Source organism: Gobio gobio, assembly GCF_949357685.1.
Source record: "Gobio gobio genome assembly, chromosome: 23".
NCBI lineage: Eukaryota > Metazoa > Chordata > Actinopteri > Cypriniformes > Gobionidae > Gobio > Gobio gobio.
The window spans coordinates 20,470,592-20,490,406 of NC_137119.1; the positions used below are offsets into that span (position 1 = coordinate 20,470,592).

General features: G+C 39.5%; 1 protein-coding gene across 2 annotated transcripts; it reads right to left on the reverse strand.

Annotated features, from left to right (window-relative positions):
- Positions 1 to 1,087: 1,087 nt before the first annotated feature.
- rdh10a (retinol dehydrogenase 10a) lies at positions 1,088 to 18,234 on the reverse strand. 2 transcript variants are annotated; one of them, XM_079805764.1, is made up of 6 exons: positions 17,388 to 18,234; positions 16,097 to 16,332; positions 6,673 to 6,771; positions 3,832 to 3,977; positions 3,364 to 3,495; positions 1,088 to 3,266 (listed from the first exon to the last, which is right to left on the reverse strand). In XM_079805764.1, the coding sequence occupies exons 1-6, from the start codon at positions 17,674 to 17,676 to the stop codon at positions 3,143 to 3,145; spliced, it is 1,026 nt and encodes a 341-aa protein (XP_079661890.1). In that variant the 5' UTR covers positions 17,677 to 18,234; the 3' UTR covers positions 1,088 to 3,142. The 2 variants fall into 2 exon arrangements, with proteins under 2 accessions (XP_079661890.1, XP_079661891.1); XM_079805765.1 differs by having other exon boundaries at positions 1,927 to 3,266; positions 16,097 to 16,329; positions 17,388 to 17,808.
- Between the last annotated feature and the right edge of the window lie 1,581 nt (positions 18,235 to 19,815).

Genomic DNA, 19,815 nt, shown 5'->3' on the forward strand with positions numbered 1-19,815 from the left:
TGAACGATATCAGTTGGGGAAAGAAACCGAATGTGTCAATAGGATCCGTGCATTAGGTCTTAAAGTGACAGCCTGCTAATACAGTAAACCTGCTAATACTGTAAAACAACAAAAGAACAAGAGAAAATCACTGTGCTCTTGACTGAATAACCTTTGTAGCTTTATTATGTATAAATGTATATTTAATTCATGTGAAGACTACTGTTTTTAGTTCTTATTATTAATAACAAAGATAAATTAAAATAACAAAAATAATCGTCCACCCCTAGTTCAGGTGTTTGTTTACCTGGATGTTCACCCAAAAATGAAAATTCTGTCATTAATTACTTACCTTCATGTCGTTCAACACCGACACTTACATAGTGATGACGATTTCAAAACACGGCATCATGAAGCTTCGAAGCGTTATGAATCAGTGAGTCGAATGAGCAGTTTAGATCGCCAAATTTCAGCAGTTTGGCGGTTTGACACGTGATCCGAATCATGATTCGACTCACTGATTCATAACGCTTCGAAGCTTCATGATGCCCTGTTTTGAAATCGTCATCACTATGTAAGTCGTTATTTTGGGTTTTTTTGCGCACAAAAACTATTCTCGCCGATTCATAAAGTTATTTTAGAACCACTGTAGTGAGATGGACTTTGTAACGACGTCTTTAGTACCTTTTAAGGGTCTTGAGAGTGTAAAGTGCCATTGTGCAAATGGAGGCCTTTCAGAGCCATCAGATTTCAACTAAAATATCTTCATTTGTGTTCCGAAGATGAACGGAGGTCTTACGGGTGTCGAACGACATGAGGGTAAGTAATTAATGACAGAATTTTCATTTTTGGGTGAACTAACCCTTTAAGTTTTAGGTTGATATAACTATATATTACCAAGTCAAGCAAAGAGCTTTTGGTATTTAAATATTAGCATTACATGTTTTGTTTGCTTAGATTGATGATACAATTATATGGACATTATTTTTTTCTAAAACACTGCTGGTCACTTTCAGAAGTTTCTTTTCCCAGAAAGAATGGGAAACACATAAATGGTATCATTCTATCATCATTTTTAAATATAATTTAAATAGATTTTACACACAATGCGATACGAAATTGCTTTATTTAACAAGGTATTGCGTATCATGTTTTCTTCAATATCGCACTAACATGTCTAGAGTGGTCTAATGTGGCATCTACAGTTACATATCTACGCTTATGATCATTTCTCAAATGTGCGTGTGTTTCAAAGAGTGAACGTAGGCACACAAAAAAAACTTGCATACGCTTCTCTTCCAGATGTGATATCTAAAAATTTCAATTATCTTGAAATTGTGCGCAACTGAATGGGCTTTGGGTCATTAAAATATGAAATAGCATCAGTCAACGTCCAAATTCTTTACCAGCATTTACTATGGATTGTTTTCTGAAAGCACATTTTGGTTCACCACGCCCAATCAACATGCAATAGGTCAGTCATATTTTAAAATAACTCCTTGTATATGCAATTCGCTGTTTTTGTGACACTGATTCATCGCTTATGAAACTCATTCACAGGCTTATGAATTGAGGAAAGGCCTCCGCTCTTCCTGTGATGCATTTCCCCTTGAGGTAGTCACTTCACAACGAAGGATAGCATGCATTTTGGCTTGAATGGAACATCTGAGTCAAACATTCTACCCCAAATTCCACCCATATGCTGTATGACGGACAGTATTGCTGCTGCATAAGAGTGAGTTTTCAGTTGCAGTACGTCACGTCTCTTGCTGTAGAAGTTACTTACTAAGGAATTTACTTACTTGAAAAGTTGGCTTATGCTAAAACTTATGCTTTCTGTGCCAAGTTCCTCAGGAACGTCTGGCATTTGCTGACATTTTATGTTGCCGAGAGTCAGGCTTATGAAAAGACGCCGCGGTTTCGACTAACACACAAAAACCACCAAATAATCTAAATCATTTTATTAATTTAAGTTAGGTAGAGACACTAAACATTGGAACCATGTTGTGTGCTCCTATATAGAGCACTCTTTAGGAAAGTTACAAAAAGAGTATTTATGTCATACTGTTAACAAATGGCAAAAATGAAGAGGTAGAGATTTTAGGCTCGTCACATGCCTATTGGAATGTAGTTTAAACTCATGTGTTTTGTCATTTTTTGCCTAAACATACAAAATGTTTGTGGAAACTCAATGGTTCAGGTTTGCATGAACAAAAAGGAAAAGCATTAAATGAACAAATCATCATATTCAGACGATGATAACATCCTCATGTTATTGACTGAAACCGAGTCAGTCCCATTTCAAATTCATTTTAGAAATTGCATAATGAATCAATTATAAAAAAAAAAAAAAACAGTATTTTTCCATTGATGCACAGTTCAAAATGGGCCACGTACTAAATATAATATTCAATGGCAGAAGAAAATCAGGCCATCCCTTTAGATTGACATTTACATATACAAAATACCATAAGCCTCTGTAGATTAAAGAGAGAGAGAGAGAAAAAACACTTCCTTTCCGCCAGCAGCTGGAAACAGACCAGCGTTTTACCCACTTCTCATGATGTCAACAAAAAGAAATGAGTGGGGGGAGGGGGGTATACAATGCAAAATATTTCATCTATAACGTCACATGGTTCATAACTGGGCCCGTTCGGACACATGATCTCCTGCCGCTGCCTTTAAATGGATGGAATCGGGGAACGGAGTGGCGCGGTGCCACATTGAACGGTGTAGATAAGGTTGGCAGTGTAGAGGAAAGTAAATACAGTGCATGTCTACACACAAACGAAACAAAAAAGTGACAAGAATTTACTGTTCGTACAGTAACATACTGTATAGTTTCACAAAGACGCTAGATAATGCTGGTGACTACATTACGTAAATAGTTAATTACTGAATAGCTCATGTATGATTTCAAAACTATTGACACAGTATATAGATGGAACAAACCTTAAAAAAGACAACACATAAATCAACAAATAAATCCTTAGTGTAGTACACAGCTTTCTTTGTTCCAGAGGAACAATATGGTAAACCTTTGCATCTGCCAAATGCAAGTGCACCAGTCTAAACGCAGTCTTTTCACTTCCTTCTGCCCTCTCAGTGGTCTTATCCTCATGCGGGTTAGAAATGTACCCTTGTGGGTTGGAAACGGCGCCCTCTAGATCCCGTTCTTTGCCTCGTTGTTGTTCATCGCCTCTTTCCTTTGAGCCAGGAAGGGGTACATGCACTTATCCGCCCCCAGGAACCGGTACATACACACGATCGCTTCGAAGGGCAAAATGCTAGAAACGCAAAAACAAATGGGAATACGTTATTACCGATGGTTCCTGCAATCTGGAGGCATTTCAAACTCAAGTTTCGGGACCACCCACGACCCACCTTTTCATAAAGTTGACCATGTATACAATGCGAGGCGTGCAGATCATGGGCTGGTCTGTCAGGATGGCCCTCATGGACTGTTTCACACAGAACTCGGGTCTCAATGGAGGGAGAAACGGCTCGATCTCTTTCCTGACCCGCCCAGGCGAAAATAAAGGAAGGGAGAGAAGGAGAAAACATGATGATTAAGAGTCGTCTTTGTTTAATAAAGTCAGCCCAAAGTGCTTCGCCAGTCAGAGCAAGTCATTATTGAGTGGAAACAGATCCAGCATGCACCTTCTATTCAAGTGGAAGCCCCTATTGTGCGCATGAAAACCCAAGCTGACAGTGACATGAGAGGCCACAAGCAAAGCTACCCTGACTGTTGTTAAGCAATGTCTACTCGAACTAGATACGCATTGTGTCGTTCGCTCCTTTAGTGGCCATCTGAAACCCAATCTTAACATTTGGACGGCTCCTTTCTTTTACCTTATTCTGCATCCTCTGAACATGCCCGTGTCCACCAGGTAAGGACACACCAGCGTCATCTTGATACCGTCCTTCTCCGAAGCCTTGATTTCGTGGCTCAAGGACTCGTGGAAGCCGATGGCCCCGAACTTGCTGGCACAGTAATCCTAAAACCGAGAGGAAACAGAGTTTGGTGAACGCGATCGAGCTTCCCGAGGCGGTTTTCCTGTAACAGCACGGGAGCTACGGTTTCATTAGCATTCTTCTGTTGTGTATGGAGCATAGGTAGAGCCGCACGGGAGGGTTTTGATGTGGTTCGCGGTCGACGGGATCTTCAGAACAGAGTGGGCAAACACAGATGCGTGTAGATAAACACTCTGGAATAAAAGGGGCTCACAGCGGTTTGAGTCACTCCAATAATGCAAACCATAAAAAGTCACATTCAAGGAAACATAATAGGTCAGACAGTGTGACTGGGCTTCTGGGACCCTTTGAAGTGAGAGTAAAGATGAGGGCTTGTAAAATAGAAGTGCACGTACAGCTAACAAAACAGAAAAGGTAACGTTTCCACAAAAGGCTGCTGGGAAAATGACACCAGTTTGGACAGCAGTGAAAGAAGAGGATTGTACGCATACTAGACTCCAAACTCTAAGAGATCCCTTATATACACAGGCAGGTTTAACGGATTCAAAGTGACTTTTCAGGCTACTCCAGCACCAATGAAAGATTTCATTTCGGAGAAAAGCGTTTAGCAATTATGTGTACACCATTGTATACATTGTTGAGAGCAATTCACACTAAACTGACAGCAGACAGTTTGTTGGGCTTTGTCAGGTTACCGCTGTCGCCGTCGGACGGTGCTTGTTTTCGCCGATTGAACATCTTCAATTAAAGTTTGTTGGGTCGTGGAATGTCTAAGATATGAGCCTAGAAATCTAGACGCACCCTAGCGGCAGCAAATCTAATTTGCAGCAAGGGCGTCTAGCAACTCTCCGTTGGCTTGAGAGCTGGAAAAACCAAACTCTAGTCAGACCAATCACATTGTCTATAGAGTCGGTGGGCGGGCTTAACATAATGAAGGCAGAGTTGCCGCGGTTCCGCGGCTACTTGAAAACAAAGAAGCTGGCGAACAGCGGTCTTTCGAATCGGCTTTTGCCACGACTCTGGAAGACTTGGAGAAAAGAACGGCACTGAAGTCATTCTTAACCCTCTGGTGCTCTTCGTTTAGGGGTTGCATTGGTTGTCTTCCCGGTCATAAGTGACCGGACACCAAAAAATTAAACTTCCTCCACTCCAGTAAAACCAATGCATTTTTTTTTTATATTTTCTTCTTTTTAATTTTGTATTGAGATGATTTGATGGTATTTTTTTATATTCATGCAATAATTATGGTCTATTTTTGCCATTGAAAATTATACAAACATTTTTTTTATTTTATTATTGCAGTATTTCAGGTTAAAATAGAGACTAGGCCTTCAAAGTAATTTTTTTAAAGGCAGATTAGCGTCCTCTTTTGGAATCATTTAAGAAATCATGCAACCATGTGTGTAATCACTAGAGGTCTCTATGGAGAGGCTTGAGAAATCCCTAGTTCTCTTTTGAACACATTTAATGATTTCTTTTTTATTATTTTTTATATGGATTTGAATTTATATTTAAAAAAAATCTCAGACTATTTATTATAAAGTTTTAGATATTTTATTTGTTAGAAATATAGATTTTTTTTTCTGTGAATGAGATTTCCCATTCATTTCCTTTGGGGTCATTTTTGACCGAAGAGCACAAGTGGGGGTATTTTTTTTACAATCTCTTAGCATGCTCGAATCATGCCCTCAATTTTTTTGTGTGTTTACATACCTAATGCTAGAAAAGTTTCATATCATTCTAATGAAGCTGTGATTTTTAAAAATTCTAAATGTGTGAGTGGATGTGTCAATATCACAATATTCTTGTTTTAGAGTGTCACCCCTTTACTGCGGTGTACTTTTTTTTCCAGCATTGCGGCTGATTTGTAGATTGTACACAAATATTCAGAGAATTCGTGTTTTTGCCGATTTCCCATTCATTTCCTATGGTCTGTCATTTATGACCGAAGACAATGAACGCTACTTTTTTTTTTTTTTACGACCAATTAGCATGCTCGAATTATGACCCCAATTTTTTTGTCTGTTTACATACCTAATGCTAGAAAAGTCACCAAGTTTCATATTCTGATGAAGCAGTGATTTTTTAAATTTCAAAAGAAATTACCAAAGGGTTAAAAAAGGAAGATGTGTTCAGGGTTTTGCTGACCGGATATGGCAAAGGTTTAATCTATCAACTAGCTCCACTTCACCTCCTTCGTTGCTCTGGGTGGTTGTAGCTTTATCCTATTGTGTGCAGAGGGAATTTGAAAGAAAACCATTTATCCCGCCCCTCGAATTGAGCCCTGCCAATGGGGTGTTCCCAGACCCAACATCTTGATGTGGGTCTGGCTTGTCAGGCTAATATGATGCATTGTGAATTAAATATATACACACACACACACACACATTAAATAGTGCTGATATATCAACCAACTATTACTTCAAAATTCTGTCATTGAAAACGCACAATTTTAAAAAGCACAGACATCTGTTCCTATTGGAGTAAGTGCACGATATTCACAGTATGTGTGAAACCCCAGTGGATCATGGGAAATATGTCTCTGCAGCAGGTAGGCCCAGTGTTAGCGCGCTCCTTAATTGGCGTTGAGTGCTAGGCGTGCTGTGCGCCGCGCCGAATTTCCATGCCACGGCGAGCCAACGTGCTGAGACTCTCCAAACACACTCTTTTTAATTTCAGTCTGCCAATAGATTTATGTGATGGATGCAATGTACTAACCTCCACACCAGCTGTGCTGAAAAGGCCCAGTGAACTGGCAACTGTCACAATGTGGCCATGGTTCATCTCTAGCATCTTGGGAAGAAATGCTTTGGTGGTCTGGAAGAGGAAGAGAGAGAGAGAGAGGGAGAGAGAGAAGGGAGAGGGGGGGGGGGGACAAAGACAGTTATTTTGCTGTTGCTGTAAGTCTCTGCCAAAGCCCTTTGATCCGATTTTTTTCTTCCTCCCCGACTAATAATTCACTGAGACTAAACACTCATCTCCCTCATCCTGCTGGGGGAGTTTAGAAACACAATTCCATTACAGTCTTAAAGGCCATTTACAGGGAGCTTGCTTTCCACATGCACTTAAAAGATAAATTTATGTACAGCTCAATTTGTTTTGGTAGTACGAGTTTTTGAGAAAGTTTTCATTTCCGACATGGAGGTTTAACTTGGATGGGAAGCAAACTGCTTTAATGGATGAAGTATTGCACCAGACTCTGCGGTGGTTTCGTATTGGTCTGAAATGGCTTATTAAAAAGGTGAAAAGACCACTTGCAAGTTCACAACAAGTGGTTTGTCTGTGGTTTCCTTTTCTCCCACAACGAGTCGGTCCCAAGAGTGGCATCTCAGTATCAAGAGCACAAAGCCCGAGCGGCGTACTCACTCACCACTGTCACCACAATACGGATCAGGACCACAACACCACCGCTGTAGGTCAACAAAGATGGGAAACAAACACCACCTTTTTAGCCTGGATTACGCATTAGCATTGGAACGATTAAAGGAATAGTTCACCCGATAAAAACTAACCAAAGCTTGTGTTAAAGAGTTGAATTGTGAACGGAACAAATATTTTAGGTTTTGTAAACGATACTGAAAAGATCCTACTCAAAACAACAATTCATCCATAAAAAGTCTAGTGCAAGTAAGTGACAGGTTTTGTTTTTTAAGATTGGTTTAAAATGTAGCTAATACAACAACTGTCCTGACGGAACACTTCTGGACTTGATTTGTTAACTTTTTTCAGCTGTTCTGACATCTTGCCTGGCTGTTATTGACCGTTTCTTTCATGAAATGAATCAGTCATCTTCCACTTTCGCTGATCCCACTGGACAAAAAAAACCCAGTGAATTAAAAAAAAACTATTATGCCTCATCTTCCATTCTCTTCAGACCTAGAGGAAGTGAGGGGGTGGACACAATAATGATGAAAAACATGACTGGCGTCATCCATTTACTGCTCTCTTAGAGAAGATTTGCCGTACAAGCCCCACAGAACCGCCTGTGGCTTTATAGTCAGTCCTCAATGGAACACGAAGCATGCTATGAAAAAGAAAAACGTGTGAGAGCCAAGAACAACAGAGCCCCTTCCAGAGGCCTTCAAATGATATCACCATTTATAAACATGCCCAGCAGAAAAGGACCTTGGCCACACTTGAGAATGGTACCATCTTGCACGATTCGGAGCGCGTTTCGCACCTCTGCCAGCCGTCTCAACACGTCATCTTGACATGCTGTTGAAATATGGAACTGGAATGTCTCAAATTGACTTCCACTGACTTCACTCTCATGAGGCAATCCACTCGTGCAATGGAGTGCTGCGGTCCACATGCTACGCGCTTAATCCCTGATGTTAAGAGTAAACTGTGTATTTTTCCAGCGCATTAAGTGTAAAATTGCTCTTAATATTCATCTCATTGTGTTGGGGGGTTCCTTCAAGGGAGCAGACTTGGACCGGTTTGAATCTGTACTTGTGCCTTGCATGCCAAACTGATGGTAAGTATGCGTGCAAATGAAGCATTAGGATAGATTAGGCCTGTAGTGAACAAATGCCAACATCTTCCAAACACTGCAATTTACAATATTAAAATTTGATTTGGAGAGTTTGGACTATGTGCTGCTGCCAATAAGACGGATTAGACTAGCATGATACAATACAAAGTCAAGATTCAGGCAAATTGAAAGTCTTTCTTGCATCCAGTAGGGAAATACTTTTTTTAATTACTTTTGAAAATGTGACGTGGAGCAAGAGAGACAGACATTTATTAACATGGGAAAGCATTAAGTCGTTGGACAAGGAAACCATACAAGCCAATCTACAGTTACTTTGTATTAGCAAACACCATCAAAACTTACTAATGTACATAGACCACCATGGATCCCAACAATTATGCAGTTCAAGGGTTGAATCTACCAAACCAGCAACATTACAACCTTGATTCCTGGGCAGAACTGGTAATGTTGGGTTTGATTTTGGTCAAATAACTAGGCTAGTAAATCAACCCAATGATAGCAAACTCAACACGACCAAGCAAACTCAACATTAGTCAAGTAACTGGACTGTCAAAGTAACCGGGATGGCAATTTGGAGCTTGATTGGCTAAGGAACTAGGCTGGGTTTGATTTGGTCAAGCAACTGTGTTGGTATTGTAATCAACCCAGTGATTGGGCTTGAACAAAAATTACACCGGACATTACCAGCTCAGCCCCTTGACCATTAGTCTATCACCCCCATAACCTCTGAACTTGCACAAATGAGCAGAAATGGCTAAGAGTCTTTGTAAAAACCCAATCCGCTATGGAATGAGGGGCCCGGCACTGATGTGGGCATGGCCTTGCTGACCTCTCAGACACAAAATGTGTGAAACCGAACAGAAGTTCATGTCTTAATTCATAGCTTCCGTAATTGCTTCTCAGCGCCTGAGTTTACGCTAAATTAACTTCCAACAGCAGAGAGCTTCCTTGGCCCTTGCAGTGGTTCTATGCCTGTTGTGCTCTCTAATTGATACAAGCTCAAGTGCATCGCTCCTCACAAAGCTCTTCACAGCTGCCGTGTCAGCCTGGATTAGTGCTAATGTTTGACCAATAGGAATATGCACAAATATTGTTGCACAGAATAGCCCAGATGGCCGTTAATTAGAAGAAAGTGGACCGACCCGAGAAATGCAGCAAAGCATTGGCCAGATTGATGTACAGCCCTCAGAGAAAATGAAGCGGGGGCTAACTGATACGCTGCTACTGTATCGCCGAGGTCTCATTAAAATGAGGGGCCGGATCTATGGAATCACTTTGAAAACCACATTCTGGAGCGGTTTAACTTTAGTCAAGTAAGCCAAATAAAGCCATTGGTGAATCTTGTTGGCTGGGAGCTCTTCAAATACAAGCAGCCCCAAATCAAATGACGGGTACAGGTGCATTTATCTTGAGCAAGACCATCTAAAACTACTCAAGTAAGACCCTTCTGCCTGGCTGCTCCCTTTCTCCTGGTCTAGCAGGAATGCAGGCTGGAGAACTTGGCTCCTGTCGTTTGGCATCTTGTCAAGCTGATCCCTAGACAAGAAAGCAATTGTCATATAAGTGGGTCAGGCAGCAGCTCCCCATTACCAGCAAGCTTGTGTACAAGACTCTCTATCCCTTGATGCTTTTCTCTAGGGACAGCCCGGAGTCTTTTGCCTCAACCATGCTCACTAAGCAACTAGGAGGCTTTTACGGACACCATTGCGGCCAGGTGTGGAATGCACTGCTCACGTATCACCTATTATGGGGTCAACGTCAGAGAGAAAAAGAGAAGCTTACTCCGCTCAGCTCTCCAAATCTGACAAGACACTAAATCTGGTCATTTGAATCACTTAAACTTTTACTTCGCCAAGTACCAGTCAGTCCGCCACAGTGCCAATCCTACCGGCTATTCTCAAGTCGGTCTGAAAGGGCTCAGCAGAGAACTCGCTGGTCCTGGGACTCAAACGCAGCTGTAAGTATGGCCGAGCACAGACGTCCTGAAAGAGCACCACTGAGATAATGGCCTAACTTCCTGTTGGCTCCTCCAGTTGTTACATTCCCACCATGCTATCCAACAAAATAAAGATGTCCATCTGGAATTTGCCCTTCCTGCCTTAAGAGTTTCGAAACGGAGCAGACCGTTGCCAGGTCATGTTTGAGACTCTTTAAGAGGATGACAAGGACCTGTTGTGAAGGCTTAAGAAACTTCAATATGACCCGAGGGGAAAAAAAATTCTATAAAATTAAAAAGATTTGGAAGGCAATGGCTACAACTCTCTGGAAAATGCTCGTACAGTTAATGGATAAAACAAATATCGGAAATGAATTAAAACAAAAAAGCAACAGTTTTTGCAATTTATTCTCTGTCCAGTATGGGCAAAGAAATCGACAGACAAGAGAACTCTGGTCAAACTGGAGTCTTTAAGCTATGTTGATGCATATCCAATTAAAATGCATTGGGCAGGAAATCAAGTAGGTGTTACTAGGGACCGACAATGTTTACCTTTGGATAGTCCATTCAAAAAGTTAAATTCGGTCATCTCAACCTCAAATTGTTCCAAACCTGTATGAATTTTTTTCTTCTGCTGAACACATGATATTTTGAAGAATATGGGTAACCAAACAGTTGATGGGCCCCATCCGCTTGTTAAGTCGTGACGTAAGGAATGCCGTTTTTGGGTCCAAGCCTCAACTCGTGTCACTTGAGAATGCCATCGACGGCTGTTTATGAGCGCTATTTATTCATATTAAACATTTTAAAAAGTTAAACATTTTAAATACTTTCAGTCTACACAACAGTCTCTGTGCTCACAGCGTCACAGACATTAATATTTTAACGATTTATAAAAGGTGAATCACTGTCTGGCCATCTGGAATTTTGGTATGGAGATAAAGGTTAGGATTATAATTTTTTTTGTAGTATTACACCACATTGTATGTGTATATTAGCACAGTGTTTGTTGTTTTTCTTGTGGTATGAGAGAGCTTTTGGACCCGGAAAACTGCGTGACGTCAGACTTAACAACCGGATCGACTTCCATTGTATGAAAAAAAATAATACTATGGAAGTCAATTGGGCCCATCAACTGGTTACTGACATTCTACAAAATATCCTCTTTTGTGTTCAGCAAAAGAAGAAAAAATTGTATACATGTTTGGAACAACTTGAGGGTGATTTAAATAGTTTTGAGTTCAGCCAGATACAGAAAGTCAATTGTGTTCAGTTCAGGTCAATTCATTTTTAACATGTTTTCATACTTGAATCATAACTGTATTTTGTAATATTACGCTGTTCATATTTGCCTTTAGGCACAAAGGTGGTGTTTTAGTGGCCTCCGCTGTCACTGCAGGAAAAACATGAATCTGCTTCGTGTGGTGTTGAACATGAAAAGTAATGCACAGTCTCTGTTCAGCGGTTCTCTTCATAAATAATCAAATAAATAAATGCATTGCATAAGCTAGCCTATATGCTCATCCTGTGTCAAAATACGGACAGTGAAAAAGAAAAAAAAAAGTCTAATGTAACTACTGATTTTTATACACGTATACGGTCAAAAGTTTGGAAACATTAAGGTTTTTTAATCTTTTTGAAAGTCTCTTAATCTCACCAAGGCTGCATTTATTTGATCAAATACAGTTTGTTGTAAAATATTTTAAAATGTAATTTATTCCCATGATGCAAAGCTGATCATTACTCCAGTCTTCAGTGTCACCTGATCTTTCAGAAATCATTCTAATATGCTGATTTGGAGCTAAAGATACATTTATTATTAATGTTAAACATGGTTGTTGTTGTTTTTTTAAAAGTAGGCAGCTAAAACGGTTTACAACATTGATAATAAAAAGAAATTATCTTAGAATGATTTCTGAAAGATGATGTGACACTGAAAACTGAAGTAATGGCTGCTGAATATTAAGCTGTGTCATAACAGGAATAAATTACATTTTACAGTTAATTTAAATTGTAATAATATTTCACAGTATTACGGTTTTACTATATTTTTTGATCAAATAAATGCAGCCTTAGTGAGATTAAGACACTACTTTCAAAAACCTTAATGTTTCCAAACTATTGACCAGTAATGCGTCTATACAAAACCAGTAGTTGTGCATGTAGTCCCAGGCCCTATAATAGCCCACTCATTAGGACCCCTAACCAAAAAAAAAAAAAACTGTTTATCCCAGGCCCATTAATTTAAGTGTCAGCGCTAAGCATCACATTAAGCATGCATATTTAAAACATCCTTTCTGTACAAAATATGCCAACACAGAATGAATTGTAAATAGGAGGACAAAAGAGAATGGGAAAAAGGAAGTCTTGCAGTGTTACGAACCACATGCAAGGAGCAACCAATTAAGAGAACATGTTTGTGTAAGAGAGAAAGAGGAAAAGCAGTGTTGGTGCATTTCTATTCAGCTGGCTTGTGGCTTTAATGACCACATCCTCCGCTTGGTATTCCATGCCTGTCCTTAATGATTAAGCTCTGCTTTCATCTTAAACCCCCACAAGAAACCATGCATTGCATAAAGCTTAAGCAAACACAACCCAAACCTTAATGAGAATCCCAACTCGACCACTAACAAGTGCATCTGCTACAGCACCACTGCGGCTTACACTGAACAACTTCCAAGTATATAAAAGAGAAAATAGACGAATATAAATGGCAAAGAACATTCTGTTACACTTAAGCTCAGTCCGTGTCCAGGCATTTTCATGCTTCATTAAAAGGACTTCCACTGTTTAGGATGTGCACATTCACATATTTGCCAATGTAAAAAAACATTATTCTCTTATAAAAAGAAATGAGATATTGTAATGTGACAGCTTAACACCCGAAGGCCATCAAAAAACATTCAGTCAAAGTAAAACGCCCATAATATATTTATTTTCCAGGGGGTCTGGGATGATGTCAACCCTCACTTAAACGGATAGTTCAACCAAAATGAAAATTCTGTCATTTACTCACCCTCAAGTTGTTCCAAACCTGTATGAATTTCTTTCTTCTGCTGAACACGAAAGATATATTGAAGCACCCATTGACTTCCATAGTATTTTTTCCAAACTATAGAAGTCAAATGGCGCACATCAACTGTTTAGTTACAGACATTCATCAAAATATCATCTTTTGTGTTAAGCAGAAGAAAGAAATTCATACATAGGCCTGTCGCGATAATCAATATATCGATATATCGCACAACACGTACATGACCTCAATAATTTTGTGATGTAATACATCGCCCATTATGTTAACATGATAATGAATGTCATGTCACCAACATTTTACTCGATAATGCTGTAATCTTGTACATTTTCCGTGATGGAGGCGAAAATGGTTCTCGGGCAGTTCCTTCATACACAGAACGGTTATCGACAGGTGAAAAAAAAATGTGCCATTTGAGGCGTTATATTGTTTTCCTGACAACTACAGACAGTTTGAAAGAATAAGCCCAAATTGACTCAATTTCAAAGCTGCAATCCCCTGTTCCAGTGCACATATAAATGGCAACACAGAATGACGATTGTTAAAGCCGTTTCACAAGGGATAAATGACTGTTTATTCAATTTTTATTTAGGATATTTTTTACCCTTAATTTCCATGATCTAAAGAATTAAAAGGTTGTCATTTGAAAGTGTGTAGGTCTACTTGCATTAGTGGCATAAAATGATAATATCGTTTATCGCAATTATTTCTGGGACGATATCGCGAAACAAAAAGTAGTTATCGTGACAGGCCTATTCATACAGAGTTGAAGCAACTTGAGGGTGAGTAAATTATGACAGAATTTTCATTTTTGGGTGAACCATCCTGTAGTGCTAATCATTCAAATATTAAAGGGGCTATATGCGTTTTTCTGAAATTTAAACTCGCGACTGACACCTGTGGCCAAAAAACAGAACTGCTCATTTTCTGCTCGCTCTCGCAGCGGTGGTGACGTCACATCCGCAGACAGCGCGGGAAAAGACGACCCGCCAGAAAATAGGAAAAATAGGATACAGGCTTATAGGTGCACCCACTGTGAGCGGACAAGGTGTCAGTATGCTCATCAGGAGATGTTTGAGTCATAAATGGTAAAATAAAAAGGCTATTGTTACGTTTATTTTGGGGAAAAAGTTGCATATAGCCCCTTTAAGATCCACAACAGTCACATACAAAAAACATCCACAATTCTCCTCAACGGGACTTTAGCAGCATGATTTAAAACAAACTACAGCTCTACAGACCGGCCTTTTACGCATTTACTGGCAAGAGGTTAATTAGCGAGGCCAAGTGAGAATGGGCTCGTCCAAATGGTACTTCCCCAGGCAGGATGTGCTCTTCAATAGGCTTTAAATTAACAAACCAAGGCAGAGCAGATTGTTCCCGGTGATGTTACCAAAACCCCCTGCTGGAGTTGTCTTGCTCAGAGCTTGTTTATATCCACAGATCGGGGAGCTTTGGAGAGGGCCACGTTTGAAACGACAGGGGGCATGTTAATAAAACCTCTCCGAGTGGAAGTATGGTTTTAAGATCAGTTCTGATGTTATAACTCCCAGGGACTGAAATTGATAAAGTCAGGGAGGGTAATCTGATCCTAGATCAGCTCCTGTACTGATATTCTTACTGAACGCACGCCAGATCCTCAATCTCACAGCCTGTGGATGTCTACTTCAGCGGTACATCCAGACTGAGCCGTAAATATTAATATTGGCTGCCACAAAGGAATGAATGGGAATGGATGACAGGCTGAAAGAGAACGGGCCAGACAGGACAGGGGTGATTGCATGAGGAATATGCTAAATGTATTGGAGTGTTTTTAGGGGGGTGGCCCATCTCAGATGACAGACATTTGTTTGCACTCAACACCAGACGGATTTAATGGCTGAGCTTCTAAGTGGTTGATGTAACCGATTTTGAAAGGGTAAACGGTGCCTTTTTAGTCCATTTTTTAAACTTCACACTGGCTTCTTATGAACATGCATGGAGCAAAAGATGTTTGCTTTCCATCTTGGCACAAGCACAAATACCAGAGCAAAGAAATGAGTATGTGTTGAACAGATGGGTGCATGAACAGTGGCATCATGTGATATAGCCCAATCACTAAAAGAGGACATTCTACTGCATTTTCCCCACTTAAAAAGAGCTGTACGGTTGATGCACATTGACTTTCAATGTCCGGTTAAGCTATTAGATCAGCTATTAGACTTTGCAGTATACAGTCAAACCAAAAAACATTCAGACACCAGATATCATTAAAATAAAGTAAACTGTGACATATTACTCCCAAACATTCTTCATACGGTGGATTACCGCTAAAATTGATAAAAGACACTTTGACCTGACCATGCTTTGCTTAAGTGGTTTTTCTTTAACCACAGACTGAACAAAATTAAGCATTGCTTGGTAATTGGTTGACCTAAATTGGTATTATCTAATGGTGTACTTAAATTAACAGCTGATTGGTTGATTATAATCCGTGACATACCTTTATATCAAAGTTATCTGACATTATCAAGATGAATTTGTTCTGACACAGTTTAACTCGGAGTTCGTCATATTTTATTACCATTGACTAAACTATAGCGAATGAACTGTGATAATGTGAGAAAATGCTGAAGGTGTCTGAATACATTTTGGTTTGACCGTACAGTTGCGTTGAGCAGTGAAGTTAAACGAGACTTACCCAGAAGTGTGCATGGCAGTTCACCACCATGGTCCTCTCGATAAGCTCATCGGGGCACTCCAGCAGGTGGTGGCCGGACACAACACCAGCGTTGTTGATCAACAAGTTCACTTCACCGACTTCCCTGCGCACTTTCTCTGCTGTGGAGTACACGCTCTCCCGCTTGCCCACATCCACCACGTATGTATACACCTGCGGCTGAAACGGCGGGACCTCTTCCACACCACCAACAGCTCCTTAGGAAAAACACATTAGATCATCATCATCTGAGATGTAGAAAACCACATAAAGCTTCATTTGATTACAAGAATTTAATTGATTCGGAGTCTGAAGGCATTCGGGGGGGAAAACTCAATGTTATTTTGAATGATAATTTAACCAAGATAATTGCAACGATAGGAAAGAATACATCTAATTTTTAGAGCTAGACCAATAACAGTTTGTTTAATATCAGGTCTACCAATAGATGGCACCAACTGGAGGGTGTCTAATGAATATCACACAAATACACCATTGCTCCACTGCATGTTCAACAGAAAACAATGGTGTTCATAGGCACACAAATGTATTTGATTATGATATTGTTTGCACAATTTCACAACTTTTAGAGCCATTCATTTTCAAATTAGAAGCATGTAACATTAAGATTACCGATAATATATGTTAAACCAAAATAAATTTGCAACAACTTAAAGTGAAAAAATTATTTACTCCCGCTCAAGTTGTTCCAAAACTGTATGAGTGTCTTTCTTCTGCTGAACACAAGATATTTTGAAAAATGTTGGTAGTTGACGGTAGCCATTGACTTCTATAGTTTGGAAAATATTATGGAAGTCAATGGCATGCATCAACTGTCCGGTTACCACAAAATATCTTCTTGTGTCCAGCAGAAGAAAGACACTCATACAGGTTTGGAACAACATATGAGTGAGTAAACAATAAGGATTTTTGGGTGAACTGTCCCTTTAAATAAATTCATATTTTTTTAAATTATACTTTAATATATACGAAATATAATTGTAGAATACTTAATCTAGAAAGTTCTTATAGATGTTTGTTCATAGGATGATTGTTTAGTTATTATTGCCAATAAGGGGAAAACGTGGAAAAGAATGGTTCTGCATATCGGTTATTGGACATCTGAACAAAACAAATGTATAGGTCAGAGGCAAACATTCAAGGACTACACAAAACAAGCTTTTAAATACTTACAAAGACATTAACCTACCTAGTCTGTCTGGGATAAATATAATAATGAGGTAAAAATAAAATGTTAAATCCTTCCATTTACCATCTTTTGATATCGGGTTGTCTTGCTCTCTGTAGATCTGTCGCACCATCTCCGCAGTCTCCTCATTGCTGTGGCTGTTGATGTCCCACAGCACTAGTGTAGCCCGGCGCCGGGCGAACTCCTTGGCGAAGAGCCGCCCAAGTTCGCCGCCCGCCCCGGTGATCACGCACACCTGTCCCGCTACGCTCTTCTCCTTCGGCCGTATGAGCCACTTGAGTCCGGCCATCACGATGGCCCAGAGAACTTTCAGAATGACCACGAAAAACTCCACGACAATGTTCATCATCATGTCTAATGCCTTTCTGCGACTTTGTTATAAATAAAGATGAACGTTTCACAATGTTACACCAAGAAGACTATAAACAACCTGAGTTTTGCTGTTGTTGTGCTGCTACCATTAGCATTTAATTTATTCTTTAACTATCCGTCTATTTAAAAAAGTAATGGGGTAAACATCCAATTGACCCCAACTGTCAAACAACTACTAATATACATATATAAAAGTGTATCAACCAATCAAGATAACGCATTAAAACTTAAGAATAAGAGCACCACAAATACAAGTGTGGATAAATACAGCCGAGTCTGCCGCCAGCGAATGCCCGTATGAAAGCTATCGTATCCCGGCACGGATGCGCGTGATAGCTGCCAGTGCGCTGCTGCTCTCAGGGAGATCTCGAGACAGACTCACTCCTGACTGATCTCTTCAGAACCGCTGCTGCTGCTCGCGCTCTATTTAAACCAGCCCCTCTCCACAGGACCCCACAGAGTGATTGGCCCAGATGCCTGATTGAAATTTACATCTACTTATGTCAGCTGTGGACGTTTGGGAGAACAGAATGGATGTGTCATAACAGTGTCTGACTGGGGTTGTATTTTCAATAGGCGGATGAACATATTCAATGCATATCAATGGATATTGTGTGGTTTGTGTGTTTTAGTCAAATGTGCAAAAATACAGCAACAGCTGTAGCCTGTATTTGACAATGAAATTGTGTTGTTATAAGCCCACCACTGAAAAGATAGTTCTTAAAAGAGTAGTCATATAATAGGGTTCCATTAGTTATTGTGTTACAGTATTTATTTAAACAGTCAGTCACTGGGATGGCTGAGTTCTTTAAGAATGGATCTGGCCTTTCTCTCTCAATGTTGTGGTTGTATTTTCAATGTGTATGGGTGTTTCAATGACTGTATTCAATGCATATCAATGGATTTTGTGTGATTTGTGTGTTTTACTAAGAGCAAGTAAAAGTATGTGTCAAACATGAAAAAAATACAACAGTATTTTTGTTACAATGAAATACGTTCTTGAGCCCACTGCTGAAACGATATAGTTCTCAATAATAGGGTTCCATTATGCATTAACATACATTTGTTACAGTATTTATTTAAACAGTCAGTCACTGGGATGGCTGAGTTCTTTAAGAATGGATCTGGCCTTTCTCTATCTCAAGAGATGTTGTGTAGCTCATGTCTTCACTGCCCTCTGCAGTTCTTTGCATTGAGAAACAGCTGTTTCTGTAGGCTAGCAGCCACTCCAGCAGGAACACTTTCATCAGAAGTTTGTGAATCAGTAGTTAGACCACAGTGCATAGTGTTGATCAGTGTTGGGGGTAACGCATTAAAAGTACCTTGAGTTATGTAATCAGATTACTTTTTCAAGTAACTAGTAAAGTAACACATTCATTTTAATATTTACAATCAAATATCTGAGTTACTTTTTTTAAAAAGTATCTCAAGTTACTTTTTCACATTTATTTGACTGACTGCTCTCCTGTCCCCATGTTGAGAAAAATCGAGAGTAGGTTCAGAGGCGTTGTGTGTGAACAGGTTGTTATTTGTATATAGTTCTAGACAAAATGTGAGCATTTACTAATTTCACTAATCTACAAAAAAGATTCAGTATTCCTCAAAACGAATAAAATCAGTCAAATGCTAAATCAGAATGCTATGCAAACATCCAATTATTAAATATTAAATAAAACAAATATTTTTTAAATTAATACTTTTTTTCTCCTGCCTCCTATTCTTCCATTATCCAGAATGGCAGCACATCTGAAAGGTTTGTTTGAGCTGCGCTCTCTAATGTACATGCGTAAATTTGCATTTTTTCTTATTATGTCAATTTTGAATTTTGAAAGGGTCTTTACATTTGCACAAAAATATTAATTTTTTGTTATAAAAAAAAAGCCCAGCCCAGCCCAGGTGAGAAAAAGTAACTAACGCAATTAGTTACTTTTTGAGGGAATAATGCAATATTGCACTGCATTACTTTTCAAAGTAACTTTCCCCAACACTGGTACCAGAGAAACATCCAGAACTCTCCTTTGAACCAGAACTCTCAACAGCAGATCAAAGTCAATGGATGTATGATCACTCGTTCACTATCTTCTTCTTGGTCTTGATCATGTTCTGGAAGAAGTTATTG

Coding starts and splice junctions, on each gene's coding strand:
- rdh10a (XM_079805764.1), bottom strand. CDS start 17,676: ATGATGATGAACATTGTCGTGGAGTTTTTCGTGGTCATTCTGAAAGTT. Junction 6,772..16,096: donor ACTGCCATGCACACTTCTGG/GTAAGTCTCGTT, acceptor TTCCTCTTCCAG/ACCACCAAAGCATTTCTTCC. Junction 3,496..3,831: donor TTCAGAGGATGCAGAATAAG/GTAAAAGAAAGG, acceptor TGGGCGGGTCAG/GAAAGAGATCGAGCCGTTTC.